This window comes from Misgurnus anguillicaudatus, chromosome 16, assembly GCF_027580225.2.
Source record: "Misgurnus anguillicaudatus chromosome 16, ASM2758022v2, whole genome shotgun sequence".
NCBI lineage: Eukaryota > Metazoa > Chordata > Actinopteri > Cypriniformes > Cobitidae > Misgurnus > Misgurnus anguillicaudatus.
In genome coordinates this window covers 15,997,171-16,012,080 of record NC_073352.2, presented here as the reverse complement: position 1 = coordinate 16,012,080, position 14,910 = coordinate 15,997,171, and the positions used below count along the sequence as shown (strand labels likewise).

At 38.7% G+C, this 14,910-nt stretch overlaps 1 protein-coding gene across 8 annotated transcripts in view; it reads right to left on the bottom strand.

The window, feature by feature from the left end:
- Window positions 1–14,910, bottom strand: part of tenm2a (teneurin transmembrane protein 2a) — a 361,970-nt gene that overhangs the window by 250,452 nt on the left and 96,608 nt on the right. For 4 of the 8 annotated variants that reach the window (XM_055177252.2, XM_055177251.2, XM_055177253.2 and 1 more), the window contains 2 exons: window positions 7,520–7,561; window positions 2,813–3,088 (listed from right to left, as the gene is read on the bottom strand). The exons of 1 other annotated variant lie outside the window; for it this stretch is intronic. In XM_055177252.2, the coding sequence (XP_055033227.2) occupies window positions 2,813–3,088; window positions 7,520–7,561 (318 nt within the window). The remainder of the gene's footprint in view (window positions 1–2,812; window positions 3,089–7,519; window positions 7,562–14,910) is intronic. 3 more of the 8 variants (XM_055177254.2, XM_055177261.2, XM_055177260.2) reach the window with 1 other exon arrangement.

Below are 14,910 nucleotides of genomic sequence, written 5' to 3'. Positions count from 1 at the left end.
AATGCAATGAAACTTAACATTATTTTTAGGGATGCACCGAATCCAGGATTCGGATTCGGCTGAATACTGGGCTTTTTGGTGGGGTTCGGGTTCGGCCGAATCCTAGATTTTTTTTCCACCGAACCGAACCCTAGGCTTGCGCTGGTCGACGTCACGCGGCCGTTGATTACACACATCGGGTGCTGACGTGGAGATGAGCTTTTTCTTTCGGTGAGCCTTAGGGGCTGGACACACAAAAACATTTAAACACGGCTGAGGACGCCAAATGCCAGCTGTTTTTCAGCCGAGCGCTTGGTAGCTGTGATGCTTCAGCTGTGAGCCGGTTGGTTGCTGTGGTAATGTCCCGCCCCTCCTCCACTGTAATTGGATGGCCGTGTGAAAACTGACATTGACGAGCGGAGCTTCTCACTCAAAGTTAAATATAGTTTTCAGCGCGGAGCTGCTTGCTTATTGGAAAAACGAGCATGTCGCAACGCATTGCTTTCATTATGCATAGGCTTATGGTAATTGTCAAAATAGTTTTTCCAACTTGTCATCCTGGCATAATACACAGTTAAAATTAAATAAAATGAAAATACACTGCTGTGGACGTTGTTTACTTTATTAATGTGTTTTACTGTGTTGGAATAAGGATGCGAGTAGGATTCGGTATTCGGTTTCGGATTCGGCCGAATCTTGAACGGTGGATTCGGGATTCGGCCGAACCTAAAAAATCTGGATTCGGTGCATCCCTAATTATTTTACAAATGAATTAAAGTTAAACAGTAGATGTTTACAGGAATTAATATAGAATACTCAACATTGACAACATTTGTGCCATATTGTTAAAGGAATAGTCCATTTTCTTAAAAAATCAAGATAATTTACTCACCACCATGTCATCCAAAATGTTGATGTCTTTCTTTGTTCAGTCGAGAGGAAATTATGTTTTTTGAAGAAAACATTGCAGGATTTTTCTAATTTTAATGGACTTTAATAGAGCCCAACACTTAATACTTATTTCAACACTTAACAGTTTTTTTCGACAGAGTTTCAAAGGACTATAAACGATCCCAAACGAGGCATAAGTGTCTTATCTAGCAAAACGATTGTCATTTTTGACAAGAAAAATAAAAAATATGCACTTTTAAACCACAATTTCTCGTCTATATCCGGTCCTGTGATACGCCAGCACGACCTAACGTAAATGCGTAGTGACGTATAGAGGTCACGTGTTACATATATGAAACATTTTTAAACAATAAACTGACAAAAATAAATTAATTAGTATCATTCGACATACAACAACATCGGAACGGTCGTAAACACTGGGGCGGAGTTTCGCGTTCGTCCTCTGTGACCTCTTGACGTGATGACGTATTGCGTCGGGTCACGCTTGCGCATGACGACCGGATCTAAACGAGAAGTTGTGCTTTAAAAGTGTATATTTGTTATTTTTCTTGTCAAAAATGACAATCGTTTTGCTAGATAAGACCCTTATGCCTCGTTTGGGATCGTTTATAGTCCTTTGAAACTCCGTTGAAACAACCTGTTGTTAAGTTTTGAGTTGAGTATTGGGTGTTGGGCTCTATTGGAGTCCAGTAGAGTGAGAAAAATCCTGCAATGTTTTCCTCAAAAAACAGTTTCTTCTCAACTGAACCAAGAAAGAAATTAACATTTTGGATTGACATGGTGGTGAGTAAATTATCTGGATTTTTCTTTTAAGAAAATGGACTATTCCTTTAACGCAAAAAAATTGCCCCTAGTTATGTTTATTGTTGTTTCATTCAAATGTATTTATATAACACTTTCACAATTGTTCGTTGTTACAATGCAGCTTTACATGGAATACTAACAAAGAAAAGTTGTAAAATTTACTATAGTAATCAACATCATGCCACTGTCACATATTGTGATGTCAAAGGAAACAGTTATGTGATCTAATGACTTGACCCACAAACGTCTCGCACAGCTTACGTAAAAAATGTGGTAAGAAACAACGGTTGGGAGATTAGCAATTATCTGCGAGGCAATTATCAGCTAGTGTGATGAAGACAACTACATTCCAAGGTGTTTCTTTGTGTGTTTAATAGCTGTTGAGTAGTAAATTGACAGAGCGGGTTTGTGTGATGTTAGATTCACTTCTGACGGATCTGTTCGAGTTCTGATACAGTGAGAACTCAATTAATTAGACAGGTTTTGTTGTCATTAACCTTCTCCGACACTTTCTACAAACTATGTTAAGGTTTTAGACACAGCCGAATTAACGAGGAAATGTGAAATTGAGGAAAGTGTTGCAGAATTCCTGCCAAAACGGCACCGAGAGGGAATTTAGTCTTCAAAAATACCAATCACGAAGACAGATGCGTGGAGACACGTGAGGGGGAGAGGCAACAGTGCTTTCTTTATCCTTTGACATTTTAAAGATGCATTCTTGCTTTCGATCTTTCTCTTTTAATTTGTTGTGACATGTCATGCTTTACGCAGTCTATTTATACACACTTTTCACCCACGAGTATTCTTTAAATCACTGCTGTTTGACATACAAAAGCACTTGCGGATTGAGTCGTTGGGGAATGATCATGTTCACGTTGCCCGTTGAGAGTATAAAAACCAGGTAAGAGCAACGCAATATAAAGCCTTCTGAAATGCATTCAGCGCTAAATTAACCGAATAAAAATTTGAATTTTTTATCACATGTTGCACATTTTTTGGCATCTGTTCTCTCACACACCTCACACTCTAAAAGCCTTAAAGATTTCAGTCACACCCGCAGTTTTTCATACACATAAGATCTTATCTTATGCGCTCTCACTGACACTTGCTCTCTCACCTGATTCGTCATCCGACTTGTTCTCGTTCTCAGAGTCTGTCAGGGTGAGGGCGGAGTTCTCTCTGCTGGAGAGGCCAGAACTGCGGCGAGATTTGATGCCGTGGCCTCCCCATAGCTGGATGGCTCGCTCTGGTGAGATGGGGCCTTCCGGATCGGAGTCTACATCGGAGCCGGCGCTTAAAGAGTAACCGCGTTGTAGGAGACCGATGTCTGGACAGTATGCGTTCTGATGAGAGGGTGGTTCACAAATGCCCAACTCGGCCAAAGTAAAGTTCCCTAAGGCAATAAAAATAAAGCCACATCAGTTTGCTGTCCATTAAGTTTACTTGAAAGAATTCTTTTCCCATCCTGGATGCATCAAGCCATTTACATAAGCTACACAAAACTAAAAAAGTAACAACCAACCAACAAAATATTAGGGCTGTGATGATTAACTGTGCAAATGCGCATTTTCTCAATGAAGGAATTTTAATGAATTATGGTGAAATCCCAGCATATCCAAAAGCCAGAGGGCGCTCTCGTGCAGAAACTCCATTTCTGCCACAGAAGAAGTACTATTCCAGGAAATGTCTATAAGTCGTCATATCGCTGTTCTTGAAATTGTTTCAGGTATATTCATGATAACAAATAATAATTTGAATGAATTTGTTTAACGAATGTTGCTTTTTTAAATGCACGTTATAAACGACTCCGACTCATAGGTTTCTCTATCCGAAGGCTGCAGCCTCCAGAGGTCGCATTTCAAGGCTGCATACGTCATCAAGACTGTCTTATTTCAACATCTTAACGATTATAAAGTTTACTATTATACCTAGTTAATCGTAAATTGTTGTAATATGCTTATGAATGTAATGCTCAGTTAACTGAAATAAACCAGGCTTGATGACGTAGCCCTTATTTCATAATGGGACCCTTATTTCAATGTTATACGGTGGATCCCAATCCACTAGACATTGAACTTTCTGAAAATGTAGTATACCAACTTTTTCTCAACAATGCCTACAGGGTTACACAATCTTGAAGATTCAAACCTAACTTTACCTGGATATGGGACCTCTGGAGGATGCAGCCTGTGGACCGAGGGGCAACCTTCTGATCTCTCAGATGAAGCCAATACGGAAGTGACTTAAAGGAACACGCCCACATTTTGGGAATTTAGCTTATTCACTGTATCCCCCAGAGTTAGATAAGTCCATACATACCTTTCTCATCTCCGTGCGTGAGGTAACTCTGTCTGACGCAGCCCCCGCTTGTTTAGCTTAGCACAAAGACTGTAAGTGAATGGCTCCAGCTATCTAACTGCTCCCAATAAGTGACAAAATAATGCGAACATTTTCCTATTTATAAGTATAGTCACACCGTGTACAAATAACAAGGTCATAAGAGACATAGCAATCTTTTAACCGTATACATACTGGGAACTATATTCTCAGAAGGCGAAGCACTGCTGCTTGGGCGAAGTGATTTGCACAACTCTGACCGAACTCTCTGCTTCTCATCAGGGGCTTCTTGGGTGCTTGCTCGCAAATCAAAACACATAAATAGGAAAATGTTTGCATTATTTTGTCACTTGTTGGGAGCTGTTTGCTAGACTAATCTAACTCTGGGGGATACAGTGAATAAGCTTAATTCCCAAAATGTGGGTGTGTTCCTTTAAACGGCAATTTATTGACTGGCCTCTAGAGGCTGGATCCAAAAGGGAGTCAATTCCCATATACCCCCATGTTAAAATTTACAGTAACTTTACAGTAGAAAATAATATAATATTAATAATATAAAATAATAATATTAATTTGGTCTGTATAGCTAAGTTTGCCCTTCATGACAACTGTGAGGGGGGTGATTTTTTTTGTAACTCCTCCGTTAAATGATATTAAGCTTTAAAGTTCTGCATAATTAAGGGCGTGGCCACTTCAGTGAGGGGTGAACAGCCACTGCGGTCACTAGAATCGGGCTAGGCGGGCGTGGTTTCAGCAACCAGACACCTCAGCTTCACCCACGTCCCACCTCTTTACCCATTTTCGGATATCTGCGAGTGATCTGCGATGACACACGGCCAAGATGGCGACGACTGGCAACGTCTACTTTAAGCTTTAAAAACGATCTTCAGAAACCAATGGGTGACGTCACGGACACAACTTCCATCTTTTTTTACAGTCTAGTCTGTGGACTGAGTAACGGCCATAATGCTTTTAGATTGCTAAGGACTTCCTACTAACCAAAACACTATAGTACACGCACAAGCGGTGCATGAAACACATAATTGGAGCCTTGCAATTCAGAATCAATTTCAGATAGATGTTTTCAATGGGACACGCAATTAATCGTCACAGCCCTACAAAATATACTGAAACTCTACGTACTCAGAGTTTATAATGCCTCATAAACTTACTATTATATTACCTATCAACAACCGGCCAGTATGAAAAACACAACAAATCAATGCAAACTCTAATTCAAACCTAACACTTTTTCAAGTCAACAAGCTGGTCTGCGATGTTTCAGGATCCTGCCATACATGTTTTTTATTATGTCTTGTCATGATGGCAGGGTTCTGGCAGTCCCATGTTCTGTGTGAAGGCTCATGACCTTGCGTATCGAGTCATGTGCCTTCGGTGTCTCGTCTCTTGTCTCCACCCCCTTGTTCTCCCCGTTCATTGTAATCATTAGTTCATTCCCCTCACCTGTTTTTCCTTGTTATCTTGTTTAGTTTTTCCTATTTAATCCCCTCTTTTCTTTTGTCCTGTGCTGGATCATTTTGTATTGTTCCTGTGTCTAGTCGTGTGCCTTCCTGTTTAAATATCAAAGTCTAGTCAAGTTTAGTGTTAAGTTAGTCTTTTGTGTAGTTACCGTGTTTCATGTTGTTACTGTATGCCCCACGTGGGCTTTGTTTTCGTGTTTTGTTCTAATAAAGTGTTTTTTTGTTTAACCTCTCATCGTCTGCGTTTGGGTTCTCGTCCGCATTCCTGACAGAATCATGCTGGGATATCATGCATCATTGCATCTACAGGTTTTGCACATGATCCATAGTGCATGATGTCATTAAAGCAAATGCGGATCAACTTAATACTCCTAAATTATTTAATTAAAACATAAAAATGCATGAATATATGTAGCGCATAAGAAAAAAATCAAAATATAAATAATTTGTGTCAGCCGTGGTCAATTATACAAAGTAATTGTTTACACGCAGTGTCTAATAATAATTATAATAAAACATTTATTGATATAAACTACGAATGGTATAATATTAACTGTATTCTGTACATCATGGAGAATCAAGGCCAAACTACCATGAAAATATGTTAAAAAAAAAGCGTTGCCCTGCTTGTGAAATCCAACCTAAAGTATTTTAGAGATTAGGGCCATCAAAATTTGATTTCAAGCACAGATTTCTCTTTAACTTCCATCTTTGCCATGACCTTATGCAACGTACACACGTGCAACGCACGGCATCGCGTGACTCGCTCTAGATTACTCGCAGGATTTAACTTCATATCATGCAAATTTTTTGCTCGAGTTGAATATTTTCAACTTGGGCGAAGACACGTTTGAGGTGAATCGCGTCTTTGCATTGACTTGTATGTATCTACTCGTGCAAATCGTTGAACTCGCATCTGGTGTGAACCCACAGTTACTCAGTTACTATTAAATATATGAAGGTTATATTTTCACAATGTTCTTTACATTATGAAGGACAATTTTATGTACCAAACAGTAAATCAAAGTTTTCAAACGCAGGGTCATCAATTTTTGCATTCAAGTATTCTTATGTATGAATGTTTAAATTTGTTAATTTCTCAAAGATTATTGTTTTATTTGAAAATCTTTTTATGCTGAAAATTAGGGCCTGATGTGATTTGGCTTTTGGTAGTACCCGTTCTCTTAACATGAAGTACAAAGAAGTTCATCACAAGGATTATAGGAGGAACAGCAGAGAGCACATTCAAACTGTATTAAGGCAGAGGCCAATAAAGCAAGAGGGGGCAGCAGGAGGCTGAGATTTTATGGACCAAATCAGTGGACGTCAGCTCTGGCCCCGGGCCATGTATGGTGCACAGCTAAGGGGTCTATTTTATCCTGCTGCTCTTACCTGCTGTGAAATTTCCTTCCCACTGTGACTCAGGATGGAAGCAAAGTCATACACGCATAAAACTAACACACACACACACATAGACACAGACCGTGAAAGAAAGACCGCGTTTAGAGCAAGCTGCCGGACAGCTCCCCTCCGTTAACTCATATATATTTTGCACGCCATCCAAATTCAAGGCACATGAAACTGAATCAATAAACACAACGGAGTCCCAATTAAGGACAGGCTGGGGGAAAAACAATTAAAGGATAAAGCATGCGCAACCAATATCTTCTCTACAGTAATTAAAAGAGTCAATGCATGCCCTCCAATCAGCAGAAAATAAAGAAGCAATTTCATTCATTAAGGCTCTTTAAGACAGGAATCTTCACAGTGTCGGGGATCGATGTGGCTAAAAGAGACCTTCATAGAGTCGCTTTATTCCTAACTATGTGGTGGATGGACGTGGACACTTTTGATTAGAGTAGCAACAATTCAAATAAAGTTTTTAAATCAAGAACAGGTCTACAACTATGACAACACAGCTAGAAAATAACATGGCTGATAACTATAAACACAAATATTGCTATCTAGGTCTAACTAAGCTCTAGTCAAACCGTACTGTACTGTACCTGACGTGAAGTAGCTCAGGAACGATGAGAGTTTCACGTAGTCTGTGAAGATAACAACATAATATGCCACCTTTAATACCCAACACACTCACATCTATAATTACCTTTCAACATTTATCGCTTCTAAATAACATCTGTTATAAGTACTTGTTACATTTCTTCCATCACTTGACAAACAGACATTTTTCCTGATTTACACTATTTATAACTGCATTCATTAATAAAGTTAGCTGGATTGCGTTTTGAGTACTTGCAGCTGTTGCAGGTATAGAGCTGTAAACGGTATGTGACATAATAGATATTTTGATATGACAAATATCTTTCCAAGAACAATATAACAGTAAGCCAGAAATGTGACACTCACCGTAAGCCACACTTAAAATGTCAATGCATTAAATAAAATGTCAAACCAAGCAAGTTACTCGAAAGATTGTGCACATACCATTTTAAAACATTTGCTCAATAAATAAAACAAAAAAAGTTTAAAACATGCAAAAAACATGTTTTGTGATACTTTGTGAAGGTCAAGATGATTATATCCATATATGAACTACGTTATTCAGACATTACATGAAAGCTTTTTATGAAGGCTGACGTGTCCAAACACTTTAGGGACCACACTATGTGTGTTTATAAGAAAGATGCATGTTGTTGTTAAATAAAACTTGTAGGGATGTCAAAAGATTAAACGCGATTAATCTCATACAAAATAAAAGTTTGTTTTTGCATAATATATGTGTGTGCACTGTTATATAAATGCAAACACTTCCTATGTACTTAAGAAACCTTTACATATATTATATTTACATATATATATATATATATATATATATATATATATATATATATATATATATATATATGATATATAAATAAAAAATATATACATAAACATCATTTTTCTTAAATGTATACATGTATGTGTGTATTTATATATACATAATAATTACACACAATAAACACACAAATATATTATGCAAAAAAAACTTTTATTTTGTATGCGATTAATCGGGATTAATCTTTTGACAGCCCTAAAAACTTGTCTTTTAAAGATTCTTTCTTCTTTAACAAAGACTCCTAAACTCTCAGAAAAAAGTACAAGGCGGCACAAAAGTTGGGGTGGTACCTTTAAAAAGTACACTTTTGTACCTCAATGGTACACATTGGCGGCTCGTGACTGCTCATTCGAGGGGCGCTAATTCAAAATATGTGTTCGGAGTGTCGTGTGTGTTGCTTGTGTTTTCAAAATATCTGTTTGTTGCATCATGTGAACCATTTGCATCATGTGTTTTGTCAAATAAGTGCCGGCTGCCCACGCGTCAAAACCATTTATGATAAAAGAGATGCTCATGTTCACGAAATACACGCAAGACACTCCCTTAACAGTAAACTCTGATTACGCATGAGATTATGCGAGTATCTGGCAAATGCAAGCGCCTCTTTTATCATAAACCCTTTAGACGCGTCTGCAGCAGGCACTTATTTTGACAAGACACGTGATGTACATAGGATCTCTCGAGGCGCAGGACACATATTTTGAAAAAAGAAACACGACGGGCTTACATACTTCGCATTGAGCGCCCTCGAAAAAAGACGTCACCGGCCGTCACTGCAAGTTGGTACCTCAAAAATGGTACATATTAAGTCACTGTCCCAGTGACAACTTTTGTACATTTTCTCTGAGAGCGTATGCATAAATGTATTATTGATAGGTATGAATGCTTGCTTGACTTAAATGCACAACTTGACTTGTGGACTATGCTTTGATATTGTGACAATTTATACAGTTTCTATCAGAGAGCGATGCATAGCAAGGTGCCAAGTAAGTAAAATATGTCATTTCTTTTCTAAAATATGTCGGAAAATTTCCTCCCAAATATGATATTTCTTCTTGTTCTCCAGCTAAGAGCCAGTGCCATATGCATGAGGAAACAAACATGCCTCATGTTTGATTCCCATGGAGATATGCAGACTGTGATGAAATGGACCATCTTGTTCTTTTCTCATGTTTACAAATTCATAGTACAGCCAGATGGAGAAATACTATAGTAAACCCAAAGATCAGGCACCTCTCTCTCTGTCGAAATGTAAAGGTGCTCTCAGAGTGAGTTTCCATCAAAGCCTGGAAAATGGCATCATCCACACCATCAAGATATATTCCACCATCCCATGATGTTCTTAAAAGAGTTAAGATTATGAAGCACATTTGTTTAAATTCTAAGAATGATTCGCTCTTCTTTGCTTCATATGTTTAGAAGCGCAGATGGGAACGTCCCTGCTTCTCACCAGCTGGTGGATGTAGCTTTGACTCATCTGTTTCTGTTCTCTTGTGTGTCCTTACAGCAGTTTGCTCAATTACAGAAAGGGTTTGGTAACATGTTTTTTATTACATCTGATCAGCTGGACCTTGCTCTTGTCTACCTGTCTCTCATAAGCTCCTCTGTGCAGAAATCATGCCTTTGACTTCATGGCCACAATTCACTTCACCTCTTTTATCAGTGGCTACAGAAAGAGCTGTCGCACTGCATGTTCTCATGAACTTTATTCTCTTTTCTTTCCTTGCGGTATCTATCCAGTGGCAAATTTGAAATGGTATATGCTACACAGTTGTAAAATTAATTCTTGAATTTAACTATCGTAAGTATCAATACCCATATCATGAAATTATTTCATTGCTAAAATGCCATTCAGAATTTGTCTTTTGTCTCATTTGTAGATACACTTAGCTAACAGTATTGTACATGCACTTTTGGCTGCTCCAAGCTTTATCTGTTTATTTAAAGTATACTGGATTCACTCTCCTCCCATATCTCTTACAGAATATTATACACAGTCTTGTCAGATAAAAAAATGCATATAAGTAAATTAAAGGGGGTGGGGTCAAAAGCTTTTTCATTCTGACTTATTAAAGGAATAGTCTACTTTCATGAAAGCATATTTATTCTCCACCATGTTATTAAAGGAATATTCCATTTTCTTAAAAGAAAAATCCAGCTTATTTACTCACCACCATGTCATCCAAAATGTTGATGTCTTTCTTTGTTCAGTCGAGAAGAAATTATGGTTTTTGAGGAAAACATTGCAGGATTTTTCTCATTTTAATGGACTTTAATAGAGCCCAACATTTAATACTTAACTCAACTCATTTTTTTTCAACGGAGTTTCAAAGGACTATAAACGATCCCAAACGAGGCATAAGGGTCTTATCTAGTGAAGCGAATGTCATTTTTGACAAGAAAAATAAAAAATATGCTCTTTTAAACCACAACTTTTCGTCTAGGTCCGGTCCAGCGCGAAGTGACGACGGGAGGTCACGTGTTACATATATAAAACGCTAATTTGCGGACCATTGTAAGCAATAAACTGACACAAAGACATTAATTAGTATCAGTTGAAACACAAAAACGTCAGAACGGTCCTCTTTCAACACATTTGTAAACACTGGGGCGGAGTTTCGCGTTCGTCCTCTGTGACCTCTTGACGTCATGACCTATTGCGTGGGGTCACCTGGCGCATCACGAACGGATCTAGACGACAAGTTGTGGTCTAAAAGTGCACATCCTTCACTTTTCCTGTCAAAAACGACAATCGCCCCGCCAGACAAGACCCTTATGCCTCGTTTGGGATCGTCTATAGACCCTCGAAACTCCGCCGAAAAAAACCGCCAAGTGCCGAGTCAAGTACCAAGTGTTGGGCTCCACCAAAGTCCATCAAAATGAGAAAAATCCCGCAATGTCCTCCCCAAAAAACATAACTCCTTCTCGACTGAACAAAGAAAGACATCAACATCCTGGATGACATGGTGGTGAGTAAATTAGCTAGATTTTTCTTTTAAGAAAATGGAATATTCCTTTAACAATATTTATGTCTTTTTTTGTTCAGTTATTTATTTATTTTTTATGAAAACATTCCAGGATTTCTCTCCATATAATGTACTTTTTTGGACTACAATACACAGTTTCAATGCAGTTTAAAATTACAGTTTCAATGTAGCTTCAAAGATCCCAACCGAGGCATAAGGGTCTTATCTAGCAAAATGACTGTCATGTTCACAAAATAAAAAAAGTAGGGAAGAGCAGAAGCGAACGAACCATTTTTCAGAAAAACTGCTTTCTATGAACGCAAAACAATGATGAAATAACGTGATATTTGTCACCTCGGTCAAAGGTTGCGTGGTAAAGATGCTGTCATAGTTTGGAATGCAAATGTAGTCAGGGCTTGGAGAAAATCACTTCGTTACATTTCCCCAGCGTTACTTTCGCCCCAGTTCTCCACTCCTTTTAAACAATAACATCTAGTCTTGCACAAGCCATGTGATGCACCAGCATGACCGTACGTATTACATAATCATGTCAAAACGTTACATATGTGTGTGTTACAGCCTGTGTTATGTAAGCTTTAATGAGTTAATTAACATTAAATGAATATAAATAAATAAAATGAATCCGTAGAGATGAAGGTAAATCCTTTGAGAGAAAATAACCATACATTATTATTGCAATAAACGTGTGTGTGTGTAAGATACTTACACATTTAAACTGTACACATTGTTACTGTAAAAGTACACATTTGCATATTAAGGGTGCATATTAGTACCTCATAAGCACATAATAAAAATAACAATATTATTATTATATATTATTATTATTATTGGTGTTATTATTATGATGATGATGATTATTATCACCATTATCAGAAAATGCAAAAAAACTTGCCTCTCACTAATTTGATCAATATCACAAATTAAATTGTCCACAATTTTAGAAGCAGTGACCACGACACGTAATTCAGAGCAGTTTAGAACCAACTCTGTGCTAATACTTTCAGTAGTTCTGCAGACTATAGGAAACTTGCGAGTAGTTGCACAAAGGGGGGTCTCTAATTTGACGTACAGTGCTTGTATTCTAGCTGGAGGTGCGTTTCGGTCTATGTTCTTTGCATTAATGCCCTTTACCGGTGCCCGAACACACACTGAGGTAATTTACTGGCCTTGCTCACCCCTGAGGACCGAGTCAAATCCCATTTTAGACCCCAGGAGTGGAAATTGTCCTCTGGTCATTATGCTTCATCAGACTCATGAAAGAAGCATTTGACTTTCCTGAGAGGCTGAGAGAGGGGGCTGATTGGGCGTTTGAGTAATATAAAAAGGCCTCCGCTTCAGCAGGGGGAAGGATGTGATTTTTGCATCCAGATCGGCAAGCTTCTCTGTGGTCTCTCTATTACCCCCCGCATCCCACTACCGATGGTGACAGCTAATGGATCTGCTCCAGACAGCGTCTTTGTGCTACATGTTTGTTCATGTTCTGCGGGCTGATGGTTATTTTTGTTACTGTAGGCATGCGCTGAGGAAATGAAGCACTGTGGGACCCTGTAGCAATGACAGGATCTTATTTAAATCTGCAACGGAGAAATTAAAACTTTTTCCATTTCAAAGAAAAAAGTTTGGGACTTGTTTTTTCTTTCTTTTCTTCAACACACAAACACCATTTTGAGAAAAACTAAAACATGGTTTGATTAATCCATTTAATCACATCATGCCAAACATTATGACTGTATTAAATGTGATAAGCACCTTTGTGAACTTGAGGGTAACTGACTTCATAGATCCAACTAAAAATGACCTTGAGTCAGATTAGTTAAAAGCAATTACAAAAACGATCTTTGTGAAGTGTAGCCGCTGTGCATGCTGAAAATTACGAAAAATGTTTAAAAACACAAAATAGCGAGAAAAGCATGAAATTATGATTTGAAGCAAGGGCACGAACCAAACCTGAAGCTAAGAGAAAACAAAACATTAAAGATGACACAGGATGAAAAATTAATAGAGAAAGCTAGATGAGAACGGCAACTTCAGGGCTAATATACAGTGAATATGAGGACAAAGAAAGGTGTAGAGAAAGGACATAAATCAAGGTCAGTCTACAAGGTTTCAGGCATGGTGTGGTGCTATAAGGAGTGTTGTGGTGTCATTAATGAAATGACACAGCTGGCTCTGCCTCCCTCCAGATACCCCCACACCGGTCTGCTCTACATCTCAGATTGGCTCCTGCGCACACACAACAGTGACACCTTAAATCAATCAGCACCTGTTCAGATTTGCCTCCTATTCAACGCCCTCACTGCATTGTGCTCTACAAGCAACTTGCTAATGCAGTGCTCAATAATTACATTGCTATGGAGACGCAGTTGGGTTCTCCATCATCGCCCATGACTTCTACACCTGCGTTCGATAGAGATACAGATTTTCCACCGCAGACTTACACAGGGCCCTAATATAAAAAAAGTGGAACCCAAAGCTTCATCGTGGCTAAACAAGTGCAAGTTTCAACATCACCACACTTGTCTGATTCAGAGCCTCCTACCTGTACAAGTGACATCAGATTCTGCGTGTGGCGTGTTGGTACCGTAGGTGGTGTGTTATCATTGGTGGTCTGGGTGTTAATTGAGAAGGTTTACGCTCAGCAGTGGGCGTCCAGTGAGTTTTCGCAGCATACTTTGTTCCCAAGATGCATAGCACATCATTAGGTCCCCCATTAATGCTGGGACATAGAGATAACAGCTAAGCAAGAACAGGGCCCTCAGTGTCAAACGCCTTGCCCCATGTGAGCCACCTGCTCTGCAAGGCCACTCAACACCTTTTAATTGGGCTGCAGAAATAGATCTGACCCCGTAGAGAGACATTTTGCCTCTTATAAACCACCTGAGATAAGCTCTTGATATTTACAACATCCTCTACGCTGCAAAAGACTGCATCTGACATGTTTGAATACTTGTAGGAAGCCGATCAAGCACTGGGGAGTGTTAAAAGAGTGAGTATGAAAGCTGTTTTTCTCATAATGGTTGAATTGGGGTCTCACTACGCTCCCATTGGTTGCATCTGGTTAACAGTGTGTAAATTTGTGGTGGCAACGTTATCGACACATCTGTCTGCGTTTGGTACTCTATTACACATGCAGAACAGATCCGCTTGCATTTATTAATCAAACGAGAAATAAAAGAGAACACTGAAAGTATGTCTAATTTATGAGACCTTCAACAAATCCCATTACACTACAAGCCTGCTACATGCTACAGAATGTGACACGAGCTGTTTTAACCTCTGACAAACTATGAGATAAGCCTGAATGTCCTCAACAGATTCTCAAGGTGCCACTAATATAGGGTAGGTTATTTAGGATTGGATTTGACTAAGTATTTAATACAATGGGCCCTATCATACACTTGGCGCAATTCAGCGCAATGCGCAACGCAATGATAATTTTCACGCTTAGCGCTACGTTATTATTTTGAGGCAATTAAAATATACTACGCCATTGACCATCTAAAACCTGATCTAAAGTCAATGGCGCAATACTGTTTTTGTTATTTAATGAGCAAATAAATAGTATGGA